General features: G+C 41.5%; 2 protein-coding genes across 7 annotated transcripts; one reads left to right on the top strand and one right to left on the bottom strand.

Moving 5' to 3' along the window:
• Positions 1-973: 973 nt before the first annotated feature.
• On the top strand, positions 974-20852 carry LOC135558345 (ras-related protein Ral-A). Of its 6 annotated transcripts, none has more exons than XM_064992089.1 (5): positions 974-1386; positions 13220-13477; positions 14107-14315; positions 14462-14636; positions 17181-20852. In XM_064992089.1, exons 2-5 carry the CDS (start codon positions 13364-13366, stop codon positions 17301-17303), a joined length of 621 nt encoding a protein of 206 aa, XP_064848161.1. In that variant the 5' UTR covers positions 974-1386; positions 13220-13363; the 3' UTR covers positions 17304-20852. The 6 variants fall into 6 exon arrangements, with proteins under 6 accessions (XP_064848161.1, XP_064848157.1, XP_064848160.1 ...); XM_064992085.1 differs by lacking the exon at positions 974-1386 and adding an exon at positions 1395-1611; XM_064992088.1 differs by lacking the exon at positions 974-1386 and adding an exon at positions 1395-1663.
• A 44-nt stretch (positions 20853-20896) lies between these two features.
• Positions 20897-23603, bottom strand: mplkip (M-phase specific PLK1 interacting protein). Its single transcript, XM_064992090.1, has 2 exons — positions 23079-23603; positions 20897-22622 (listed from the first exon to the last, which is right to left on the bottom strand). Exons 1-2 carry the CDS (start codon positions 23454-23456, stop codon positions 22425-22427), a joined length of 576 nt encoding a protein of 191 aa, XP_064848162.1. The 5' UTR covers positions 23457-23603; the 3' UTR covers positions 20897-22424.
• Positions 23604-27594: the final 3991 nt, after the last annotated feature.

Below are 27594 nucleotides of genomic sequence, written 5' to 3'. Positions count from 1 at the left end.
TGGTAGAGCACGGTGCACTGAATATTGACTATAAATGTGATGTGGAATGAAGGAGACCATTTTGCATTTGTTTTTTTGCCTGTGTTTATAGTAGAATTTATTGGATTGACATACAGAATTTTGTTAAAATTTTTATTTTATTTAGGGCTGGTTGTACTATTTAATGGTTTTGATATAATGATATATTTCAGAAATTCTGAAAAAGATGTAGTATATTTAATTCAACTGCTAATAATATTAGGTACAGTTCATATTCACAAATGCAATGGTCTAATTCATAACCTAACTTTTTTCACTTTATAAATTATTTTAAACAATATGGAACTACTTTAACTAAAATGAAAAACAAAAAGCCAATGAAAACTTGTATGATTAAATGAATATAATTTGTTTGTTTAGGATTCCTGGCAATGTAAATAGTTTGTATGTATGCTTGTTTGCATGTGACTATTCGTCTTTTGTTTGTTGATATTTGTTAATTAAAAATAAAAAGTAGAGCATGGTGCTTGCAATTGGGTTGTGGGTACGTGTCACTCTGGATAAACGCTCGTGAAATCATCATTAGTTGTTGGGAGCAATGACGTATATAAACCCTGGATTGCTGATGCTATGTATTGGCCAATGAAAGGCTTTGAAGCCTCTGGTGAGTGATATTGACACTCCCCAGAAGAAACAGTCTGTCCTCCGTAAAAAAATAATGATATTCTACAGATTGAGTGTTTACTAGTCACAGGGTTGCAGGTGTGATTGCAGGGTACAGGGAAAATCTTTCATTTTTTTAAAGCTATATAGAAGGCACTATATTCAGTATTTCAAATGTTTAAGGGACAAAATAGCACGTATTGAAGTATTCTTTGTAACAGTGCTTTATAAAATTATATTTTAAGTAAACATGTATTTGTTTTAGCTCACATATCATTTAAAAGTATGCGTCGCGTGTCTGTCATATAATAAACGTGGCAAGAATAAAATGTAGACAAATGCATTTATTGCTTCCAAAATAGTATTTAAAGTGATAGGAGTGCCAAGATGGAGGCACGGTGGCTTCAAAGCGTCGTCCCGTCAGTCAAATAGTGTATATATAAATCATTGGTTGGGAGAGGCAAGAAGCTAGTATTAGTCTATTTTTCCCGGTTGTTTACAACAATATAGCCTAGAAAATATTTGTGTAAACACTAGCTACATGCGATGTATACTGGCATCATCATATTTTGTGGAGGAACTTTGACGGTGAATGACTTTAGTGATGTTCGCAAACCATAGCCACACCCCTCGCCTACAGTCATTTATTCCACGAAAAACACCTGTCTGCGTAGGAGCAAATTATTATTATTTATTTTTTGGAAGCAATTTGGAAGAAATACCCGAATGATCATAGTCAATAAGGTGAACGGTGAAAAAAAAGTTATAGGCCTATGTGATTTAGATTTATTGGCATTTTGATTTATTCGACATTTGTGGACAGCTTGAACAACGCACGCCTTCAGCATCACCGGCGGGGGCGAAATGTCTAAGCAAGCTTGATAAATAATGATGGACTGACACAGGTCTTTCTTTCTTCCCCCTTTTCTTTTTTTAATCAAAACTTACTTGGACGAGCCTTGAGAGCCGGTAAACATATATATTTACGTTACAAACGTAGCATATCTCATAATAGCTACTGGTGCGTACAGTGTCGTCGTTTGACCTGATATTTTTTTCTCCGACCAACTACTATAATCCAGTTAGTTACAGTAGCTAACTAACGTCGGCTAATTTCGGCTAACGTCGGCTAACTTCGGCTAACGTTGTTAGTCGAGCAGCAAGTGAGTTTGTTTACACCGTACACGACACCTTCATTCTGGTAAGCAGGTGCCTCGCTATAACTAACTAGTCAGCTAGCTACATAAAAGCAGTTTGTTTAAAATGTTTATAAATTATGGCAAGCATAACACTAGGTGTATATTACAAGTTAACTACGGTAATAGCTAGCTAGCTATTCAAATGTAGCCAATGAATGGATGCTTTTATTAGCTGGCGATGTGGTCACCGACAACGGCCTGAACAACTAGCCTATGGCTAGCTAGTAACTAGTAAGCAAATGCACTTGTCGATGGCTAATTTTCTAATCTATTTGATTAAATTACGACACAGGTAAACATTGAGGCTTTAGCTTATTATGGTCAGTAACAATTTGTAATGTATTGATTTCTAACCATATTGTTGAATGCATGCACCAACAAACTGGTTGACAGGCTTGATTATCGGTTCAGTATTTAAATATTCATCTCTTAGACACGTCCGTCTCTTACACTGGGTAAACATACCAACCACACCCATTCCTATATATGCGCATAAGTTACATGATGCCAACTTGTTTACTAATGGCTGTTGATTTGACACTTGTTGTATGTGAAGCTCAGGACAAAGATGTGCGATCTTCCTATGATTTTATTGTGGTGGTAAGCGAAATGTCTCGCAAGTGGGGATCGAAGCTACTTGGTTATGTGGAATCAGATTCACCTTTCTTTTTTTTGTTGTTCTCTTACCTTTGTATTCATACCCATTCGACTGAAGAGGCAGGTTTATAATGGATAAGGTGTTTGAAACCTGGCTAGGTGCATGGACATGAATGACTTCACATTTGTCGTGAAAATGAGAACAGTGTATGCTGCACAACCTGGACTTTTTTTTATTTGGGAGCACCTGTGTCCCTAGGGAGAGTAACAAATCACCAATGTAATAATTGTTGTAATGATTTCTTCTCTGTCCAGGCAGCCTCTGTAGAATGCAAATATGTGGTGGAACAGAATGAAAGCAAAAAAAGGATGAGCTTCAAAAGTAGCTAGGATTCATATAGCCCGAATGTAGACTCAAAATAATGTGTAGACTGCAAGAATCCCAAACAGATAGTATTTGACGAACACAATCATTTCCAACCTTGATTTTATTTAACCAGGCAATTCAATTAAGAACAAATTCTTATTTACAATGACGGCCTACCCCTGCCAAACCCTAACCCAGACAACACTGGGCCAATTATGCGTCAACCCTATGGGACTTCCAATCACAGCCGGATGTGATTCGAACCAGGGACTGTAGTGACGCCTCTTGGCACTGAGATGTAGTACCTTAGAAAGCTGCGCCACTCGGGAGCCCATTGGGATACAATCAATTTATGGCTTCCTGAAAAATAATTTAAAGCACGGAAAAACCTATTTTCCGTCCGAGTGTCAGGTAAAAGTAATCCCTATTGAACCCCTATCTTAGTATGTACATTTGTTTTTCATCTCTAAAATTGTGCCAGCATTGCAAGCTTTTTAAAAAAAAAATTTTTTTTATAGGAGATACCGGGGACGTGCTTAAGATCATCAATAACTAGAGATATGACACTGAAAGCAACTCGGTTACACTTGACATTCTACTCTATTATCCTGCATGACGCAGGCCTACGAGCGCTCTCTCAACACTAGACCGGAGGGTATCTTACCTTATTCTAATTCTTTATTCTGTCTCTCACTGAAAAGCCCTCGCATCAAATGCCTTCCAACATGCGGGCAGTTTCCACCAACAGACTCTGGGGACAGAGTGATGAGAGTTGCATTCACGACCAAAAAAATCCTAATTTATTTATGGGACGCAGAGGAGACCGTTTATTATGTCCCCACACAAAAAAATATATATGTATTTCTAGAATGGCAAGCTTTGGCAAAGTTGTATCCTAATGGTATAGACCGGTACTGACGCTCTTCTCTCAGATTGAATTTCTTATCTGACCCCAATCTCAAATTCACAGCATGCATACATTTTTTTTTGGGGGGGGTAGACTTCTTGGATCTTACAATCTACAAAAATAAAGAAAACAAATTAGAGTCTACCATCTTCCTGCAAGCTGCAGAGTAGGAATACACTTTTACAGTCAGTAGCCACCTTAAGCAGAACATACCGGTGGGTCAATTTCTAAGACTTCGAGGTGACTAATACAGACAGAGGTTAAGTGCAAAGGTCATGATTTTGCACACCAGTTTCCTGCAACTCGATACAGTAAGTGCTAAGCCTTGATCACACAGACAGCGTCATTCCGCAGCATCATCTGGATATGTATGCAACAACAACAGTTCAACATTCACCTTCTGCTACCGTTTCTGTCAAGCCGTCAACACATACAGTCTGATGCGTACGTTAGATACATCCAACCACACAGAACGCACTTCAACTGCCTCTGAAACGCAGCGTTACATTGCAAAATTAATGTATTTCTGGTGTACCAAAATGCACTGATGCTGTCGGTGTGATCAAACAGGCCCGGGGATAGGCTCTAGCACGGGGAGAGACTGAACGTTAAAAGCTCAATGACACTAATAGAAACCAAGACAAAACGGCAATGTGCCAGTCGTGACAAATCCATTGTTTTGAAACACTGGAACATCCTCAAGTCATCAAAATTAATTTTAATTTATTTCACCTTTATTTAACAAGCTACTTGATAACAAGTTCTCATTTACAATTGCGACCTGGCCAAGATAAAGCAAAGCAGTCCGACACAGAGTTACACATGGAGTAAAACAAACATACAGTCAATAATACAGTAGAAAAATAAGTCTATATACAATGTGAGCAGATGAGGTGAGATGGGAGGTAAAGGCAAAAAAAAGGCCATAGATGTGAAGTAAATACAATATAGCAAGTAAAACACTGGAATGGTAGATTTGCAGTGGAAGAATGTGCAAAAGTAGAGAGATAAATAATGGGGTGCAAAGGAGCAAAATAAATAAATACAGTAGGGGGAGAGGTTGTTGTTTGGGCTAAATTATAGATGGGCTATGTACAGGTGCAGTAATCTGTGAGCTGCTCTGACAGCTGGTGCTTAAAGCTAGTGAGGAAGATAAGTGTTTCAATTTTCAGAGATTTTTGTAGTTCGTTCCAGTCATTGATTGGCAGCAGAGAACTGGAAGGCGAGGCGGCCATAGGAAGAAATGGTTTTGGGGGTGACCAGAGAGATATACCTGCTGAAAATCTATGAGAGTTAACAATATTGCCCCCTCGCATTTTGTTATCCTAACGCCTCGATCACACGACGTGGCCACTGTGTACAGTGCCTTCGGAAAGTATTCAGACCCCTTGACCCCCCCCCCTTATCAATATACACACAATACCCCATAAAAACATACCTTGTTTACATAAGTATTCAGACCCTTTGCTACGAGACTTGAAATTGAGCTCAGGTGCATCCTGTTTCTATTGATACTCCTTGAGATTTTTCTACAACTTGATTGGAGTCCACCTGTGGTAAATTCAATTGATTGGACATGATTTGGAAAGGCACACACCTGCCTATATAAAGGTTCCACAGTTGACAGTGCATTTCAGCAAAAACCAAGCCATGAGGTCGAAGGAATTGTCCGTAGAGCTCAGAGACAGGATTGTGTCAAGGCACAGATTTGGGAAGGGCACCAAAAAATGTTTGCAACATTGAAGGTCCCCAAGAACACGGTGGCCTTTGGAACCACCAAGGCTCTTCTTCGGGCTGGCCGCCCAAACAAATTGAGCAATCGGGGGAGAAGGGCCTTGGTCAGGGAGGTGGAACAAGAACCCGATGGTCACTGACAAAGCTCCAGAGTTCTTCTGTGGAGATTGGAGAACCTTCCAGAAGGACAACCATCTCTACAGCACTCCACCAATCAGGCCTTTATGGTAGTGGCCAAAAAAAAAGGCACATGACAGCCCGCCTTGCCAAAAGGCACCTAAAAGACTCTCAGACCATGAGAAACAAGATTCTCTGGTTTGATGAAACCAAGATTGAAGTCTTTGGCCTGAATGCCAAGCGTCACATCTGGAGGAAACTTGGCACCATCCCTACGGTGAAGCATGGTGGTGGAAGCATCATGCTGTAGGGATGTTTTTCAGCAGCAGGGACTGGGAGACTTGTCAGGATCGAGGGAGAGATGAAAGGAGCAAAGTACAGAGAGATCCTTGATGAAAACCTGCTCCAGAGCAATGCTCTTTGTCATTATGGGGTATTGTGTGGAGAGTTGGGGGGAGGACAATTTTTATAAATTTTGGAATAAGGCTGTAACGTAAAACAAAATCAAGGGGTCTGAATACTTTCCAAATGCGCTATATATTTTGACAACACAACCAATACTAACTCTGTTTTAACACCTGAGAACAGGTAAAGAAAGCCAAAGCTTCATGTACAGCTGCAGCTGTACATAATCTATTGGTAAATAGCCCACCCATTTTCACCTACCTCATCCCCACAGTTTTTATTTATTTACTTTTCTGCTCTTTGGCACACCAATATCTCTTACCTGTACATGATCATTTATCAATCCAGTGTTAATCTGCAATATTGTAATTATTCGCCAACCTCCTCATGCCTTTTGCACACATTGTATATAGACTCCCCTTTTTTTTTCTACTGTGTTATTGACTTGTTAATTGTTTACTCCATGTGTAACTCTGTGTTGTCTGTTCACACTGCTATGCTTTATCTTGGCCAGGTCGCAGTTGTAAATGAGAACTTGTTCTCAACTAGCCTACCTGGTTAAATAAAGGTGAAATAAAAAAATAAAAAATTATAGCACCACAAATGGCATAACATTTTGGGGGCGAGCGTATAGATTCACCCGAAGGCAAAGTTTGGCCCACGTACCATCTATTGGGCAACCCTGCTGTATGTTGATACCATGGATTGTCAGTCCTTGCATTCCATAGCTCTATGAATTTGAGTGGTTACATTTCCCCAGCGCTGTCCTTCCATCTTTTACCGAAACAGTGGCGGAGAGGTGCTTTATTGTTTCAAATGCCGATTGCCGTGTTTTTCATTGTGGTCCGATTCGTTATACACTCCAATGTTTTTTTGTGCACCTTGTAATTACAACAACAACAAAAAACGTTTAAAAAAAAAATGTCACCACAGAGCCCAGAACAGTTCTACATTGATACTGGGGTGACGAGATGTCAGACAAGGGCACAGGTTTTGAGGTGACCGGGGTTTATTTCGGAGAATGTCTGTGTTAAGAGAAAGATTTGGTTTCAGATTAGTTTTACATAATAGTTTTTTCAATTGTGGAGTCATAAGGCCGGCCGAATAGTCTTCAAGGTAGTGTTTCACTTGTCTGTGTGAATTTGAGTTGATCACTGAACTGATTGTCAGCAGCATACCACCCTGTATCCCACTGCTGGCTGGCCTTTGAAGCTAAGCAGGGCCGGTCCTGGTCAGTCCCTGGATGGGAGACCAGATTCTGCTGGAAGTGTTGGAGGGTCAGCAGGAGGCACTCTTTCCTCTGGACATTGCCTTGTGCCTCATTGCCTTAATGCCTCAAATGGGACATTAAAACAGGTGTCTTGACTCTGATCACTAAAGAATCCATGGCCCTCATACCATCATGGCCACCTAATCATGGCCAGTGTCCAATTGGCTCATTCATCCCCCTCCTCTCCCCTGTAACTATTCCCCAGGTCATTGCTGTAAATGAGAATGTGTTCTCAGTCAACTTACCTGGTAAAAGGGTAATAAATTAATAATTTGCAAGTTAACATGAAAACAAATCGAGGATTGGCTAACACTTTGAAACTTGTTGGCTGTGTGACCATTGTTTTGGGTGTGTTGGCCATGTGGGAAACAATTGGCCAGGGAGAGTCCTATTCCCTATAAGGAAACTTAAATGGGACCCTATTCCTTATATACTGCAATACCTTTGACCAGAGCCCTATTCCCTCTATACTGCAATACTTTTGACCAGAGCCCTATTCCCTCTATAGTGCACTAGTTTTGACCAGAACACTATTCCCTATTTAGTGCACTAGTTTTGACCAGAGCCCTATGCCACCCTATTCCCTCTATAGTGCACTAGTTTTGACCAGAGCCCTATGGCACCCTATTCCCTGTATAGTGTACTAGTTTTGACCAGAGCCCTATGGCACCCTATTCCCTATATAGTGCACTATTTTTGAGTATACGTGAGCCTAGTATGTTTTATTTATAACTGCATACGTTTACTAAACAGTACGTTCAAAATAGTACGTAGTACGATTAGTACACAATATGTAGTTTTAGTAAGAGGAGGAAGGGAAGACTGAAAAAAAATCAAAATCAAAATATTCAAACTTTTATTTAACTTGGCAAGTCGGTTAAGAAGCCTGGAATCGAACCAGGGTCTGTAGTGACACCTCTCTCGCACTGAGATGCAGTGCTTTAGACGGCTGCGCCACCCAGGAGCCTTTGCTAGGGCTGGGGAGAGGAGACACCATCCACTTTACATCACACAAATGTCATTGGCCTATAGGTTACATAGGCAAATGACAGGCTGTCAGTTGGTTGAGCTTGTTTGCCATCTGGGTTTGGCAGTGTTCAGGCGGAGATACACTCACTGCCCTCAGGGTAGGGATGGGCGATATGGGCAAAAATATATCACCATTTTTTTATTGTTGGCAGTATGAAGGTATTTTATGTTTCTGAATAATGAACGATTAGAATTACATTTTCTGAGTAATGCATGACTCTTGAATAGCAGAAAATGTATGTATTTTAATTGTAAACTGGGCTTTCTCCATTTTGATGGGTTTTATACTCAGCCAAACTAGGAAAAAACTGACAGTGAAGTAGAACATTTTAACATTGAATCAAAACTATCGCTATTGACTATTGTAAACATCCATACAGGTATACACGATATATCATCCAGCCCGACAGAGATCCATGCACTGCCCTCAGGGTTCGTGATCAAAGGAATCCCTATTTCTCACCTCTCTGTTGTGAGGATTCAACTAGGTGCAGATCTAGGATCAGCTTCCCCAGTAAACCTTTAGTCTTTACTGGGGAAGCTGAATGCTAAACTGACCCAGGATCAGTGTGTAGGGACAACTTTAATGGCTGATGTATGAAGCTAATAAAGTGAGCTCTGATTTTCCAGCAGATAGCAAAAGAAAGAATACTACTTCCTCTTCCTTCTCCTAAACTGATCCTTGGGACCTCCCTCTGTACCCCATATGTTTCCACATACTTGCTAACTCCTGATTCAACTATTGCTATTCTATGGTGGGAGCTACCACAGATCCTGTCCTCCTGCTTGCCGTTCCCCTCACTGCTGTAAAGACCAATGTCTATTACGGACATGGTGAGCAGATGACATCACTGTCTAGGCTGTTCTCTTCATTTGATTAGCTATTAAAAAGGCAGACCGGTGTGGCATGCATTGCCAATTGCGGCACTCCCTTGCATATTTCGAGGGCCAGCTTTAAAAACTCGATGATGTTAGAGCTAGTGATTTGACACCCTAGTTCCGCTCGGTCCAGTTCAAGAAATAGGCCTACCTCTCTAGTTTTTTCAGTTGATCCAGTTGGCCTTTTATCATTGTTTTGTAATAATGCTCTTTGTAATAATGTTCAGGGTCATTTCATTTAGGCAAAATGTTTTGCAACAGAAAACGATCCGTTTCTTAAAATGTACAGAAAACCTTTCCCGAAACTGTAAAGTATTGGGCTTTCTGCCGTTTCGTACCGAACATGAATACGTAACCTTTTGTCCGACTTGTCCAGATTCACATAGAAATGTAAGATATAGATCTGTCACTCATTGAAAGCAGGTCTAAGAAGCAGTAGAACTGATCTATTCACGTTATTTCTATGCTTCTTCTTCTTAAGTTTCGGTTTTTGCGTCTTACATCCGGTTTTATACGCCAGCTTTCAGAACAGCTGAAAGTATATGGAAAAATATATTTCACAGCAGTTTAACTGGTACGATGATTCTCTCTCTATTCGTGCCTTCGGAAAATATTCAGACCCCTTGACTTTTTCCACATTGTTACGTTACAGCCTTATTCTAAAATGGAATAAATTGTTTTTTTCCCCCACCCTCATCAATCTACACACCCCGTAATGACAAAGCAAAAACAGGTTTGTAGAATTTTAGTTTCTACTCAGTACGTTGTTGAAGCACCTTTGGCAGTGATTACAGCTTCGAGTCTTCTTGGGTATGACGCACAGCTATTTTCAGGTCCCTACAGAGATCGGGTTCAAGTCCGGACTCTGGCTGGGCCACTCAAGGACATTTAGAGACTTGTCTTGGCTGTGTGCTTAGGGTCGTTGTTCTGTTGGAAGGTGAACCTTTGCCCCAGTCTGAGGTCCTGAGCGCTCTGGAGCAGGTTTTCATCAAGGATGTCTCTATGCTTTGCTCCGTTCAACTTTGCCTCGATCCTGTCTAGTGTCCCAGTCCATGCCACTACCATACTTCACTGTAGGGATGGTGCCAGGTTTCCTCCAGACGTGACGCTTGGCATTCAGGCGAAAGAGTTCAATCTCGGTTTCATCAGACCAGAGAATCTTGTTTCCCATGGTCTGAGAGTCTTGAGGTGTCTAAACTCCAAGCGTGCTGTCATGTGTCTTCTACTGAAGAGTGGCTTTTGTCTGCCTATTCTACCATAAAGGCCTGATTGGTGTAGTGCTACAGTGATAGTTGTCCTTCTCAAAAGCTCACCCATCTCAACAGAGGAACTCTTGAGCTCTGTCAGAGTGACCATGGAGTTTTTGGTCACCTCCCTGACCAAGGCCCTTCTCCCCCAATTGCTCAGTTGGTTCTAGACTTCTACCATTTAAGAATGATGGAGGCCACTGTGTTCTTGGGGACCTTCAAAGCTGCATAAATGTTTTGGTGCCCTTCCCCAGATCGGTGCCTTGACACAATCCTGTCTCGGAGCTCTACGGTCAAATCCTTCGACCTCATGGCTTGGTTTTTGCTCTGACATGTGTGACCTTATATAGACAGGTGTGTGTCTTTTCAAATCATGTCCAATCAATTGAATTTACCACAGGTGGACTCCAAGTTGTAGAAACATCTCAAGGATGATCAATGGAAACAGGATGCACCTGAGCTCAATTTCGACTCTCATAGCAAAGGGTCTGAATACTTATGTAAATAATGTATATATATTTTTAATAGATTAGCAAAAAAAATCTAAAAACCTTTTTTCGCTTTGTCATTATAGGGTGTGGTGTGTAGATTACTGAGGACATTTCTTTTATTCAATCCATTTTAGAATAAGGCTGTAACGTAACAAATGTGGAAAATGTCAAGGGGTCTGAATACTTTCCAAAGGCACTGTACTTGCTTGTTTTGTCACAAACTGAAATCAGGCTAAATATTATACATTTTAGCAACCAGGAAATGGCGGAACGATTTCTGTATAGTGCAGCTTAAAAAGACAGTTATGGCCTCGGTTGAGGTGACTAAACCCTTACCCAGGTTAGGAGGGTTTTTGATCAACCGATATCAGTATGCTTAAGGCTTTTGTAGATATTGTATTGACTAGGATTATTAAAGGACTTGTGTTGATCAATTGGCCATTGGCCCCACCACCAGAAACACAGCCTAGGGCTAGATAATGTGATGGCTGTCATTTCCACTGCCAGGGTATCAATCAGCCCATTGTCACACTTATCTTGTACTTTAGATTCTAAATGTGAGCGTCGAGAGTCGAGCGACGCCTCCGAACTTGGACCCATCACCCACATGGGTGATGTCATGGCATCTGTTATGCCAGTCCCCACCCTGTCGTGGTCTGCTGCCGTCGACAGTGACCTGATACTACAAGATACTACTATACCATACTACGCTATACTATATTAGCCGAGCCTAAATCGTTAGAAGGTGCCGCTAAACCCTCAAGCATTAAAACACGCCCAGAGTCTCGTTGCCGATAAGTACTTGACGCAGTTGGGAGGCCGTTTCCTTCTCTTGCCTGAACAAAAGCGGTACCTGCTGCGTGCCCGACCCGGTAGCTATGAATCTACCGTCTTCTACTTGTAGAATCACAATGATCGTCATTGGCCAACCACTTGACTTAGCCAATCGGAGAGCACAAACTCCCCAGCCTAGTGGTTAGAGCGTTGGACTGGTAACCGGAAGGGTGCAAGTTCAAACCCCCGAGCTGACAAGGTATAAATCTGTCGTTCTGCCCCTGAACAGGCAGTTAACCCACTGTTCCTAGGCAGTCATTGAAAATGGGGTAGGCAATTATTGTAAATAAGAATTACTTCTTAACTGACTTGCCTAGTAAAATAAATAAAGACTTCCTTCGAGCTTGCTAACCACTGTAGCTAGTATTGACATTATAAAAGAACACTCCAGTCTGAACCGAAGACTAAAACATGTAGCATAATAATTTGCCTATTTTTCTACAATCACAATATTTTAATTAATTATTAGCAGATTAGGTTTATTTTGTGGTCTTAACATTCAAGAATATAGGCAAAATTGAATGATTTGACAATGAAAAAGGTGGGAACTATTCCCTTGTCATATAATTGGAACATTTTTAATATCAATATAAGAATTACAAATATTTTTCCAAATTGCGACGCGAATATTGGACCGCGACAGACAACCTGGTTCAATTTGAGTCCCGAGGCAAAACCAGTTGAGAATCACTGGCCTAGGGCCTGTATATTTTCAAAAAAGGGACAGTAAACACTGAAATAGCGAAGGATTTCTTGTTAAACAACACCCCCCCCCACCCCCCTAAAACTACACTTCTGACTCATGTGAAATTCAATGAGGAATGGCCAGCTGCTGAGACAAAAGGGGGTGTTGTTGTGCTCTCTCCCGCCTACTCTCTGGCTTTAGAAAGGAGTGATTGTGTCCTGATGTAGCACTTCACCAGTGTTTGCTTAAAACAAACCCAACAACTGCATATAAACAATACCAATCCTTTAAGACTATCAATGGCTAGGAGAACTGGTTTGGCCTCGGACACTTTGACCGGTTTTTGGAGGCAGAGGACCTTGCAGCTGCTTGTTTTGTTGTTGTAGTAAATAACAACAAGCTTCTTTTTTTTTACATCTTATGACAGATCCTCAAATGAAATAGGGCTTATCGTCCCTTTAAAAAAAGAGTTTACAGGTAGGCCTAGACTTCACAAGACAATACTTTTCCTACCTTGAACTGAGCAACCATCAACTTCTGATTCAGAGTGCACGTGTGGTCATGTGAAAAGGTGTTCAACACGGACTAAATGCTACGTCAATGTTTAGAGTAGCATCTTAAAATGCCAGATGGACATGAATGAAGCACTGGGTGAATTCAACTTTTGTTTTCAAAGTTCAGGTCATCTAAATGATCTATGCCAACATTGGCCTACTGTATGTCTGGGGATTTTTTTTTATATGATGGCAAGTTTTAAAGCTTAAAGATTACTACTTTGAACAGTGACATGTATTCATTTAATTTTCTTCTTCACAGGGACTGTTGGATCACCCTTAATGCTGAGAAATTACCACCCTCTCCCGATTCCCTGACTTTCAAACCAACCTTTTGCCTCGGTTCCATCTCCCCTCCTCCCCCTCTTCTTTCCCTCCCTGTGAGTGAGTCTGTGTGTGAGCGGTCATGACGACCAACAAGCCCAAGGGGCAGAACTCTCTGGCCCTCCACAAGGTGATCATGGTGGGGAGCGGAGGAGTGGGCAAGTCGGCCCTCACCCTACAGTTCATGTATGACGAGGTGAGCCACTGATGTCATCAACGGTCTTCACACACCTGTTACAATAATCTTTTGTTTTCTTCCTTCCTTGAAATAAAAATCACTGTTCCGACACGACATAACCAGTGAAATCAATTGCCGTGGAAAGCTTGCATACACCAAGCCAGTCAGATCAGTGATTACTTCAAGGAAAGAAGAATGCTTTTTTTAAATCATATTCAATACGAGGCCAACATGTCCATGAAAATGGACACTCCTGGTCACTGATTTCAATTGTGGAAACTCCCCACTAAGGCCCCATTGTCTACTCTCAAAAGGACTTTTCTCTTCCTCAATTCTGTCCGGTGATGGGCCAAAATCACATTGTGGTTTAAAACATTTTTGTTATAACATAAACCTGGACTTCTAAAGAAAGAAACTCTTCCTCAATATGTCCCAGTGTAGCCTAGTGGTTAGAGCATTGGACTAGTAACTGAAAGTTTGCAAGTTCAAATCCCCGAGCTGACAAGGTACAAAATCTGTCGTTCTGCCCCTGAACAGGCAGTTAACCCACTGTTCCGTCATTGAAAATAAGAATTTGTTCTTAACTGACTTGCCTGGTTAAATAAAGGTAAAAAAAAAAATCTCTTTCTCCTACTTCTCTCCATCAGTTTGTGGAGGACTACGAGCCCACCAAGGCGGACAGCTACAGGAAGAAGGTGGTATTGGACGGAGAGGAGGTGCAGATCGACATCTTGGACACAGCGGGCCAGGAGGACTATGCCGCCATCCGAGACAACTACTTCCGCAGCGGCGAAGGCTTCCTCTGCGTCTTCTCCATCACCGAGGCTGAGTCGTTCGCCGCCACTGCTGACTTCAGGTAATGAAAAGGAGAGACCAGGTTTTGGGGTCGGTCAATTCAGGAATTAGTTCCATCCGCTCTCCAGAGATCTATAGAATGATATGACCCCTCTCCTCTCCAGAGATCATCTATAGAATGACATGACCTCCCTCTTTCCTCTCCAGAGAACAAATCCTGCGAGTGAAGGAGGATGAGAATGTTCCCTTCCTCCTGGTGGGTAATAAGTCAGACCTGGAGGAGCGGAGACAGGTGAGCGGCGAGGAGGCCAAGGCCCGGGCCGAGCAGTGGGGCGTCAGCTACGTGGAGACCTCCGCCAAGACCCGTGCAAATGTTGACAAGGTGATGGGGCTTTTATTTATTTATTTTACATACAAAGGGGGGGGTGAAATTGTTAGATGACTTGTTAGATATTACTGCACGGTTGGAACTAGAAGCACAAAGCATTTCGCTACACTGGTATTAACATTGCTAACCATGTGTGTATGTGACAATACAATTTTATTTGATTTCCCAGGCACAAAGCCCCTTCATTCCAGGCCAAAAAATCCCCTTCATTCCAGGCCAAAAAATCCCCTTCATTCCAGGCCAAAAAAGCCCCTTCATTCCAGGCCAAAAAAGCCCCTTCATTCCAGGACTTGGCCTAATGGTTTTTTATTCACATGGTGGTGCAGTCTTTCTTGATAACAGGAAGGAATGCGATTGTAATAGTTGTTTTACATCGGCTCAATTCGATTGAATTTTCATTATCCAGTTATTGAAAGAAAGAAAAAAGAAAAGAAAAAATATATATATTTTTTTTATATAGTATAGTATTTTTTTTTTTTTAAAGCGTGTTTTAGGTACTGTAAAACCAGAAGCTTCCAGGTAGACTTTCCTCACATGTAGATGTTTGAAGAGCAAGTGTATAAAACGTACTGGGCTTGTCTTTGTCCAATGTCTTTTGCAAAAAAAAACTAAAAAACAATGGATCACAAAAGTGTGTGTAGTGAAGTTGTCTGTAAACAAAGACAATGTTGTTATGGCAATGATCTATTGAATTCTAAGGCTTACTGGCAAATACAAGGCTATACAGAAGACGTGTGTTTGCGCGTGGGCGCCAGTGAGTTCAAATGCTGCATAAACATTGTTGGCGCGAAGCTAAAAAAGGACAGGGCTACCTCACACACAGGTTGAAAAGATTTGGTATCGGTCCTCAGATCCTCAAGAGGTTCTACAGCTGCACCATTTGAGAGCATATTGACTGGCTGCATCACCGCCTGGTATGGCAATAGCAACACCCTCGATCACATAGCACTGCAGGGGGTGGTGTGGACAGCCCAGTTCATCACTGGGGCTGAGCTCCCTGCCATCATCCAGGACCTCTATATCAGGCGGTGTAAAAAAGAAGATCTGGGACATTTGACTCCAGCCACCCAAGCTTTAGACTTCCCCCTGTAGCCACACAGCAAGCAGTACTGGAGCATCATGTCTGACAGCAACAGGCTTCTGAACAGCTTCTTTCCCCAAGCCATAAGGTTGTTAAATAGCTAACAAAATGGCTACACGGACGACCTGCATCAACCCTTCTATTTAATTGACCGATTATGCATTCCCAGACCCCTACACATTCATACTGCCTCCACTCTGTTTATCATATATCACGATGCCTCGTCACCTTACCCCTACATATCTACCTCCATCACTCCAGTAACCCTGCACATTGTTAATATGGTACTGGAACTGACCCTGTATATAGTGTGGTATTAACTGACCCTGTATATAGTGTGGTATTAACTGACCCTGTATATAGTATGGTATTAACTGACCCTGTATATAGTATGGTATTAACTGACCCTGTATATAGTATGGTATTAACTGACCCTGTATATAGTGTGGTATTAACTGACCCTGTATATAGTGTGGTATTAACTGACCCTGTACATAGTGTGGTATTAACTGACCCTGTACATAGTGTGGTATTAACTGACCCTGTATATAGTATGGTATTAACTGACCCTGTATATAGTATGGTATTAACTGACCCTGTATATAGTGTGGCATTAACTGACCCTGTATATAGTATGGTATTAACTGACCCTGTATATAGTGTGGCATTAACTGACCCTGTATATAGTATGGTATTAACTGACCCTGTATATAGTATGGTATTAACTGACCCTGTATATAGTATGGTATTAACTGACCCTATTAACTGGGAAATAGCTAGCAAGAGGCATTTCACTGTACTTGTGCACATGAAAAAAAAATAGTAACTTCTATTGAATTGCAGGCTTACTCACAAATACAAGACCCTCAATAGAACACTTACCTGACCCTCTCCACCTAAATGTCCATGCGGATAGTCAAGTGGCTGTTATCACCTGTGTTTGTGGATTCGTTGTTGGATCAATCAGCTAATAGTGGGGTGTGGTTTGACAACTCATGATTGTTCTTAGCAATGCAATCCAACGACCGTGAGACAGACCTGTAATCGGTCAATGATTTAATTGAAGGGATAATTCACCTAAATTACAAAAAATGACATCAATCCATGCTTTGGTTTCAGTTTCGTAACGTTAGCATTTGAAAACAGTACGGGGGGGGGGGGTATGGATTGCTGTCAAACCTTGTCCTGAGACTGCTTACAGTGTAGGAAACCCTAGTTAATTTGGCCAATTGTTTGTGATATGTGGTGGGTGAGGTCATATAAACAAGTATAGCAGGGAGGCAAAGGAATGTAAATGCTGTCTATAAACTTCTGCACAGAAAGGATTTTACAGTATCATAACTAGGCCTCTTTTTGTATCTGTTCACGAAGCCATGTTCAGTATTTGGCGACCCCCCCCCCCCCCCAGCAGAGGAAAATAAATAAATCAGTGACCAAGAAAATTCTCTTCCTTGCAGGTATTTTTTGACCTGATGCGTGAGATCAGAGCCAGAAAAATGGAGGATGGCAAAGAGAAGAACGGAAAGAAGAAGAGGAAGAGCCTGGCCAAGAGAATCAGAGAGCGGTGCTGTATTTTATAGAGGCGTTCTGTCCATCGGCTTCCTTCCCGAGCCCTCTCCACCTTGCCCATTCCTCTGGGTCGTGTTCATTTGGTACCAAATGGAACAAAATGGACTGAAACAGGGAGGGACTACCTGGACTTGTCTAATAACAATTGCTCATTTTAGCTTTCTGTTGCAAGAAGTTAAAATATCTGTTGCGTTCTGCAATGAACATTACCCAGGTTTCCCTCTCAGAAGCCATGGCCAAGGGAGAGAAAATCCTGTCTTTTTTATTTATTTATTAGTTGTTGTTTTTTTTAAAGGGGAGTTCACTAAAGGGGAGTTTGTCGTCCAATTATAGTAAACACTAAAATGGTTAAGACTACAACTGAAACCAAAAAAGGATTTTGAGGCCACAAAAGACAGACTTTACATATACTTTCGATTGTAATATTTTATCCCGAGAACAGTAATGACCCCTCTTAAATTATCGTTCTGAGAGATAGCCAATTTAGGAAAACTTAAAAACGAGTGGCTGGCTCTGACATCTGAGGTATGCCACTGGTGTCGCAGTCACAAACAAAAGATGCTATCGGAACGCTCACGCAAGGTTTGCAGTGTGATAGTAAATCACTATAGGGCGGCAGGGTAGCCTAGTGGTTAGAGCGTTGGACTAGTAACCGAAAGGTTGCAAGTTCGAATCCCCGAGCTGACAAGGTACAAATCTGTCGTTCTGCCCCTGAACAGGCAGTTAACCCACTGTTCCTAGGCCGTCATTGAAAATAAGAATTTGTTCTTAACTAACTTGCCTAGTATGATAAAATAAATAGTCCCTTTTGTATAACTCAGTTGGTAGAGCGTGGCGCTTATTACGCCAGTGTAGTGGGTTCTATTTTTTTCGGGGACCACCCATACGCACGCATGACCAAGTCACTTTGGATAAAAGCGTCCGTTAAAAAAAGGGCACATTTCTTATATCTCATGGCTCATTTCAAATGCTGCTACATTCAATGTCACTCCGGGAAGCTCCACTTCACACAGAGTAGACATGAAACCTAAGGGTGTTTAATTGAACGGGATCCCACAGTCAAACTTTAAAACGCTCTTGCACTGGAATGTCTCTCTGCCATCTGGTTCGTCTGCTGTGAAATGTGACACTTGACACTTATACTATACAGGCCATTGGTTGAGGGGATTGTACTATACAGGCCATTGGTTGAGGGGATTGTACTATACAGGCCAATGGTTGAGGGGATTGTACCATACAGGCCAATGGTTGAGGGGATTGTACCATACAGGCCAATGGTTGAGGGGATTGTACCATACAGGCCAATGGTTGAGGGGATTGTACCATACAGGCCAATGGTTGAGGGGATTGTACTATACAGGCCAATGGTTGAGGGGCTTATACTATACAGGCCAATGGTTGAGGGGCTTATACTATACAGGCCATTGGTTGAAGGGCTTATACTATACAGGCCAATGGTTGAGGGGCTTATACTATACAGGCCAATGGTTGAGGGGCTTATACTATACAGGCCATTGGTTGAAGGGCTTATACTATACAGGCCAATGGTTGAGGGGCTTATACTATACAGGCCAATGGTTGAGGGGCTTATACTATACAGGCCATTGGTTGAAGGGCTTATACTATACAGGCCAATGGTTGAGGGGATTGTACTAAAGATTACACAATAGGCTGCTTTCCTGGACATGTGAATCCTTAGCCGCTAAAAATGGTTTTTCATTTCACACTGAGCCTGCTTTATTGTCCAGCACTAGGCTTAATCGGCGTCTGGGAAACCAGGCCGATATAGTCGCCTTCATTTAAGAGGATAGTCTTTTGGTGACCATAGTTACATTAATATGCAAAGGAGTAATGCTTGTAATCTAAACCAGAGGTTGTTTTTAGAAAATTGGTAGTGTCTCATTTTGTGTTTCTGCCTGGCATCGGAATCAAGATTGAAAATAGAAAGGAGGAATTTCCAATGACTCCCTAATGAATTAACAGGTGATAAAATTAGGCCTGTAAGCACAAATCGGTGTCCTGGAAAATGGTTATGACTGGCTACTTTAGTAGGTTATCATTTAAGACACCAGAACATTCTGTAACTGCCGAGTCCATATTCCACTTGTTTAGATCCTGCTATAAAAGGTCAGGAGGAATGTGCAGGCCCTCCAATATAACATATAATGGGAATCATTCCATTGATTGCAGTTTCTATCCCATGGATTATGGACTTAAAGCTCAACCCCTTAAAAGATACGTCCAATTTCATTTAGATGGATCATCACACACCTTTATCAGAGTATTCCATAACACATCTATCCGTGTGTAGAACATGCAAATGGAAAATGTAATTTAGGTTTCCATCCCGAGGCACATCTGTATCCCTTTAACTATAGGCAGGGTAGCCTCGTGTTTAGAGCGTTGGACTAGTAACCGGAAGGTTGCAAGTTCAAACCCCCAAGCCGACAAGGCACAAAACTGTCGTCCTGCCCCTGAACAGGCAGTCAACCCACTGTTCCTAGGCCGTCATTGAAAATAAGAATTTGTTCTTAACTGACTTTCCTAGTAAAATAAAACATACCTTATATCACAGAGGTAGTCTGATAAATAACCTTCTGTCGTTTTGTTCTTCCGTATGGGTTTTTTCTGCCGTTTGTGCACAACCCCCCCCCCCCGAGTTCTGCGATGACAAAACTGAACGTACTCTGCAGATGCCTGAAGGCGTTGGGATTTTCTCACAACCGAAAACCTTGCTGCTAGACAAATGTCTCGTGCCGTTGAGAGTCAAGCCAAGGCTATACAGACCAATAACCCCCGACTGATTGTTCCATGTACTCATTTACAATATATACACACACACACACTTTAGTTAACAGACCCTTTTCATTTCAAAATAGGCTACTTTTGATATTGAAGACAGTTAAACGGGAAAATGCATGAGAAAAATGGCGTGAACATCCCTAGTTGAGAATCTTCCATGTTAACTGTGCTGCGGTGTCATATAGATGGAATGTACCAATGAACCTAAGGAGGGGACGCACTGAATGGGAAACTATTGCACCAATGGCCCATTATGCTTAAGGCTCCGTCTTGTTTGAACATTTGAGAACTGACAACTTTTAAAATATATTTAAAAAAAAAAAAAATGAAGTTAACATAGTCGCACACCGCAAATAATATCTTACACCATCTCCTCCGATGTAACAAAGGCTCTGGTCCAGTACTTTTCTTTTTTTACCAAGACAATTATTGTAACCTGGGTCTCGTTCATTAGGCACCAAATGGAATGAAACTGGGAGGAACTATGAACTTATCAAATTAGAAAAGACTCGTTTCTCGTTAAAAAAACATTTCCCACTGTGTGCCCTAATGAACACGCCCCATGGTATCCCATGCTATTGTTCTATTTGTATGAGGCTTGATATCTAGGAGCAATGACGCTATCATCAAGTCTGTGCTGCCCGCTGCCCCGATGCTGGCCGCTGGTAGCAGAGGTCCTTTCAACTCATAACATGTGGAATAGTGTAAATTGACTGGAAAATTAAGGAAAGGGGAAATTAAATAACTTACAATGTCAATGTTTCGTATTTTTCTTGGGACAACCTTACAAGATGACCAGCTATAAAAGTTAAAGCAATCTTTAATAGAAATTTCAAACCAGAGTAAACTACATGTTCACATGTGAGTGTATATACATAAGACAAAAAGTATGTAGTACTGTTGCATAAGGGACAAGCACCATGTCAATTTGTAAAATCATATGGAGAATTAAAAGTTAACAGATTATATAAGGAAGCCACTCATGCATTTACATAATTGAGTAGGCCTAAGTCTTTGGCCAATCATAACGAAGTAATAAACGGATCAGGTTTATTTAACGCTTTACTATCAACTGAGGTACCCAAAGCACTTCACATAGTATGACGACAATCACCTCGCCCACCTGGGTGATGCACAGCGACCAACGCTCACCACCCATCAGGTGAGGAGTGATATGCCAATTAGAAATGAGAGGGGGGGGGTTGATTAGTTGGCCTTGATGGAAATGGGGCTAGGTTGGGAATTTAGCCAGGACATCAGGGTTAACACCTCATGACCAGAGTCAGGACAACCATTTAACATCCCATCCAAAAGACTGCACCCCACACAGGGCAATGGTGATACACTGCGGGCAATTGTCTTAAGTCAAACTAATCACAACCGTTTTTTACAATTTTTTTGAATTTACTACAAACAATTACACCAAACTTCCAAATGATATTTCTCGACAATAAGAAAACACATATCCTTCAGAATACATATTTACACATGTAGAAACCTGAGGCAGTGACGAGTCACTGGTTTATATTGCCCATCTTGAAACACCAGTAAAATACATTTCACATGTAATATCATTAGAAATAGGCCTAGAACAAATGAGGTTTATACAGTCCATAACAGGCTAGACCCAACTAATTAATCAGTTCTTCCAATGCAATGCTAACCTGTGGAGATCAGGGCCCGTATCCACAAAAACATCAGAGTAGGAGTGCTGATCTAGGATCTGTCCACGTAATCTTATTCACTATGGTTTTATTTTAAAAAAAGGCAACACTGATTGTAGAGCAGTATTCCTACTGGGATATGCTTTGTGGCTACAGACCTAGAGATTCACAGCTGTCCTTCTGAGGGGTAAAAATAAATAAAAAGGTCCCCTTACTAATCAACACTTTATACTGACACAATGTTAAAAACGGGAAACATGTGATTAAAAAGGTACACACAGACATACCATGTATGGTATTAAACTAGCCTGCAAAATGGATAAAACAAAAAAAATTCACTAAAGAATTTTTTGAATATAATTGATTCCCTGTGTTTGGTTTTTAGTATGCTGCCATTTGCCCTGAAATTGAGAAAGTCTCACAATCAGGTTTAAAAAGTAAAGGTGTGCTGGAAAAAAGCTTCAGATAGTGGACAGTGTGTCCGCTAACAATTGCTGGTGAATCCTCTGACATCTTCAAAGACTGCTGTACTATATAGTCTGTGTTATAGGCAACTTTACCACACTTCAATGGTTTTTGGTAATAGTCCGAAACAAAAGAAAGGACAGGGCAAATATGAAACGGAAAGGTTTGAGGCCTCATCTGCATGGTTTGAAGGGGAAAGTCCTAGTTGAAATATCTCCCTGGCCTGCCTGTATGTGTGGTTTGCTGTTGGGAGCTGGTTGTGCTCGTGACCGGCACTGGCTGTAGGCTAGCCCATGGGTCCTGCAGCATAGAAGCGTTGTAAAACTTCTCCACACCACCTTGTGCCCCCTGGCCTCTGCCACCACGCGGCCCAAACGGAGTGGAATGCCGAGGGGAACCCTTCAGGGGAAAGAACCATCACGTTATGAGACATCGAAACTATAAACCAATTAGACTAACTAAATAAAATGACGGTGGCGTCGGGAGGTCAATTACAGACACGTGTGAGAAACAGAAGCGCCGTGGTATCGAAACTAAAAATAAATGAGACAAACGCCAAAACATACGATCTACTCAAATCATACTGATGGTAAAAATGGCGTTTCTTCGTCTTCTACTCACGAATCATTTAGGTTATCGCTGGACAGACAAATATATTTGTTATATCAAATGTGTAACGTTAATTACACAGTGCCTGCGTCAATTCGGAGGTGTCCGAATGGGAAATAACAGGTGAAACAAAACCGGATCTACGAGTACACAGACCAGAGGCGCTAAAATAAATGACAATTTATAACAAAAAGGGTTACTTAGTCACCAAGTGTAAGCAACAACAAAATAACATTCAATAGTTACCTGATAACCCATATGTTGTCCAGGACTTTGTGAATGGTATGGAGAATTTCTGTACGAAGCGCCACGAGGACTCGGATTCTGTCTACGCGGTGTATACGCTGGAGACGAGCCGTTGTTAAATCTTCCTTTACCCCCACTTCCACCGTGATAACCCCTACTACCGTTACCACTAAAGTCTCTTGGAGGAGTATTTGGAGAAGTATTATCAAACTGGCCAAATCTAGGCGGTCCAAAAGACGGAGGGGGACCACCACGAAATCCCCACGGTGGAGAAGGATGCATTCCCACCGCGCTGTTGTCGAATCCTGTCGGGCTTCTGAAACCACCTCGCGATCCCATTCCGCCCGGACTGGGTTGTCTGAAATCCGGTCTGTGCATTTCCAAAAATCTAAACCTAAGCTATTTCTAAGAGGGAAAAAACAATCTTTGCTCTTTTGGAAGCAAATGCCAAATGTATGTTTTCAAACCTCTGTTTACGCGTTTAGAAAACCGGAACAGGAAATACTATAAACAGGAAGAAGGGAAAACGTATCCTTCTCCGTCGTTGGCGTTTTAAACAATATCAACATTTAGCTGTGTTCTGCCACCTTCAGGTGGAAAGGGATCAACAGCAAGCAACCAAAGCGAGTCGAGGACATCAAGTAATTATTTCGTTCGTTAAAAACATTGGCAGTCAAACCATGGAGCATTTAACTATTTGATTTGGAATTTTAGGAGCCCTTTAGGTATATATACAAATATATATAAAACATTATAATTAAATATTGAATTTGGCCTTTAATACCATATCCCATACAAATGCATGGGAATAACACATACAAAAAAATAAATAATAAGGAATACGTTTTTGAAGTGTCTGTCCTACATCTAGCATATTTATATATATTTTGTACACATATTTAACCCCTTTTTTTGAGGTAGGCACAAAACGACCTCCAAACTTCTTCCATTTAAGAATGACGGAGGCCACTGTGTTCTTGGGGACCTTCAATGCTACAGAAATGTTTTGGTACCCTTCTCCAGATCTGTGCCCCGACACAATCCTGTCTCAGAGCTCTACGGACAATTCCTTCAACCTCATGGCTTGGTTTTTGCTCTGAAATGCACTGTCAATTGTGGGACCTTTATATAGACAAGTGTGTGGCTTTCCAAATCATGTCCAATCATTTGAATTTACCACAGGTATGTGGACATCCCTTCAAATCAGTGGATTCGGCAGAACACTGAGCTACAGTAAATCTCTTTAACTCTGACATCACATCAGAACACTGAGCTACAATAAACCTCTAACACTGACCTCACATCAGAACACCGAGCTACAGTAAACCTCTTTAACTCTGACCTCACATCAGAACACCGAGCTACAATAAACCTCTTTAACTCTGACCTCACATCAGAACACTGAGCTACAATAAACCTCTTTAACTCTGACCTCACATCAGAACACTGTGCTACAATAAACCTCTTTAACTCAGACCTCACATCAGAACACTGAGCTACAGTAAACCTCTTTAACTCAGACCTCACATCAGAACACTGAGCTACAATAAACCTCTAACTCAGACCTCACATCAGAACACTGTGCTACAATAAACCTCTAACTCAGACCTCACATCAGAACACTGAGCTACAATAAACCTCTTTAACTCTGACATCACATCAGAACACCGAGCTACAATGAACCTCTTTAACTCAGACCTCACATCAGAACACTGAGCTACAGTAAACCTCTTTAACTCTGACATCACATCAGAACACCGAGCTACAATAAACCTCTTTAACTCAGACCTCACATCAGAACACTGAGCTACAGTAAACCTCTTTAACTCTGACATCACATCAGAACACCGAGCTACAATAAACCTCTTTAACTCTGACCTCACATCAGAACACTGAGCTACAATAAACCTCTTTAACTCTGACCTCACATCAGAACACCGAGCTACAATAAACCTCTTTAACTCTGACCTCACATCAGAACACTGTGCTACAATAAACCTCTTTAACTCTGACCTCACATCAGAACACCGAGCTACAATAAACCTCTAACACTGACCTCACATCAGAACACCGAGCTACAATAAACCTCTTTAACTCTGACCTCACATCAGAACACCGAGCTACAATAAACCTCTTTAACTCTGACCTCACATCAGAACACCGAGCTACAATAAACCTCTTTAACTCTGACCTCACATCAGAACACCGAGCTACAATAAACCTCTTTAACTCTGACCTCACATCAGAACACCAAGCTATAGTAACCCTCTTTAACTCTGACACCCTCTGCTGGATTTTTCTAAGCAATTAATATTTTATATACTACTCTCATAAAGCACATTTCAGTTTTAAAACTATACGGCCAACAAATACATGCTTAGTAGTGTTACAAAGGTAATAACTGTGGGATTCTGATAAAGGTGTCAAAACAATGTGAAAGGTGACGAAACAATGTCACTACTACAGAGCCCCCCAAAAAACAGAAATGCACCGTTTGTCCCCATGTTGGAGAATAAGAGATTTAAAAGTCAAGATTTTAAATAACATGTCACCATTTACTGTTCCAAAAGTATTTTTAGAAAAAATAAAGAAAAAAACCATTTGATCGATCTTTTACGTAATGGTGGCTCTCTAAATGTGCAAATTCCCATAGGAACATAGCATTGTAAAAACGCAGGGCTTGTTTAATGTGCTATTTTTCTTCTTACTTTATACATATGAGGAGAAAGGTGAAGTCTCTTATCTATCCATTGTTGTATATATATATATCCTGTCCGATTCCCAGTTTGTCCACTAGATAGCGGTACGAGATCACATGACGTCTCTTGGCCACTTGAAACCAGTTGCGTCTGGTTTTTTATAGTGAGTCAATGTACCAAAATGGCTGAACGAATTGTCAAGCCTGACGTCTTAAAGTGACCGCAGCAATCAGCGTTGAAGTTATGGAGTAAAAAAATATAAAAAATAAGACACAGACAGGTTAGGAAACCTGTAACGTCTTTTCCAATTCACTTTTCCTATTGTAAACGATGACCTAGCTAAACGGCGCATGTGGATGATGCGTACAAGGTAAAATGGATGCAGAAGTAAATGCATTGTTTTACAATGACCATCAGGGTGTCCATGCATACTAAATGTTTGCACTTTTGGTAAATCGAGCATACTCTATGCAAATGAGCATAGTGCATAGATTTATGGCCTTTATGGGGGGCTGAATCCGGTACTGGGTCTGAGTTTAACAGGCTAATACTGGGTGCTTCCCAAAATGGCACCCTATTCACTACATAGTGTATTACTTTTTAACCAGGGCTCTAAGTCAAGAGTAGTGCACCATTTAGGGAATAGGGTGTTGTTTGGGACACAGACACGAGCTGTGTTCGAATACTCACACTAACTGTAGTAAATACTCATTAAGTATGTAGTATACCGTGTGTTAGTATGGATATTCCAACACAGTCAATGTCTTCCCTCTCTGTTTAATCTGGTTCATGAATAAATTTGCGTGATGTCATAAAGGAGTTAACTTTTTTAACCATTTCATATTTTCAGAACAACTTGTAACTTTATATAACACTTCCAACGCTGTAATTAGGAAGGAATTAGGAATATTTCCCTATTTAGGTGACCTAGATCTCATCCTTTTGAGGTTCAGCATTACTCACACTGCTTTCGCGACAACAAAGCTGTTCTCATTAGAAAGTACACTGGATTTCTAATCCTGAGGAGAAACCACAAAAACAGCCCATTACTGGGCCAAAGGTTAATAGCAGTCTCATTGTCGGATCTGGGCAAACAACATACACACAACAGACTGGCACATGCAATCTCCCCTTTGTCCTTTGTCTTCCTGTCACAAAACAACCCGAACGGGATGTTTTATAGGGCAAACTCACCCGCCTGATTGGCTAACCAACGAGGGTTGGGTTTCCCAAAGCCTCTGTAGGTCCTGTGTGGCTCCGTTGGTAGAGCATGGCGCTTGCAATGACAGGGTTGTGGTTTAGATTCCCATTTCATACTATATGCACGCACTAATAAGTCTAAATGGCTTTGGAACAAGGCATCTGCTAGATGGCATTTATTAGTTACTTTTCTCCACAACCAATGTGGGCAAGCTACGTGGGGCCAATATTTTAGCCTGCATCGAGCCCATATGGTGCCAATGTGGGCATGTTTTCTGGGTATCCTTAAAGAGATGTAGTGTATGGATCTGTCAATATAGGCCCTTTTTTTCTCCAGCATTGACACACTGTACATATAAAAAGTATAGGCAATGACAGGACAGAGGTAGGGCAGGACAGAGGTAGGGCAGGACAGAGGTAGGGCAGGACAGAGATAGGGCAGGACAGAGGTAGGGCAGGACAGAGGTAGGGCAGGACAGAGGTAGGACAGGACAGAGGTAGGGCAGGACAGAGGTAGGACAGGACAGAGGTAGGGCAGGACAGAGGTAGGAAAGGACAGAGGTAGGGCAGGACAGAGGTAGGGCAGGACAGAGGTAGGGCAGGACAGAGGTAGGGCA

Source organism: Oncorhynchus masou, chromosome 17, assembly GCF_036934945.1.
Source record: "Oncorhynchus masou masou isolate Uvic2021 chromosome 17, UVic_Omas_1.1, whole genome shotgun sequence".
NCBI lineage: Eukaryota > Metazoa > Chordata > Actinopteri > Salmoniformes > Salmonidae > Oncorhynchus > Oncorhynchus masou.
The sequence above is the reverse complement of the archived record's forward strand: the minus strand, read 5'-3'. Positions and strand labels throughout refer to the sequence as shown.

Bases quoted from the DNA above. Each gene is read 5' to 3' on its own strand.
- mplkip (XM_064992090.1), bottom strand. From the start codon at position 23,456: ATGCACAGACCGGATTTCAGACAACCCAGTCCGGGCGGAATGGGATCG. The intron at 22,623-23,078 runs GTAACTATTGAA...TTTCCCCTGAAG, and splicing joins GACAACATATGGGTTATCAG to GGTTCCCCTCGGCATTCCAC.
- LOC135558345 (XM_064992089.1), top strand. From the start codon at position 13,364: ATGACGACCAACAAGCCCAAGGGGCAGAACTCTCTGGCCCTCCACAAG. The intron at 14,316-14,461 runs GTAATGAAAAGG...TTTCCTCTCCAG, and splicing joins GCCGCCACTGCTGACTTCAG to AGAACAAATCCTGCGAGTGA. The intron at 14,637-17,180 runs GTGATGGGGCTT...TCTTCCTTGCAG, and splicing joins CCCGTGCAAATGTTGACAAG to GTATTTTTTGACCTGATGCG.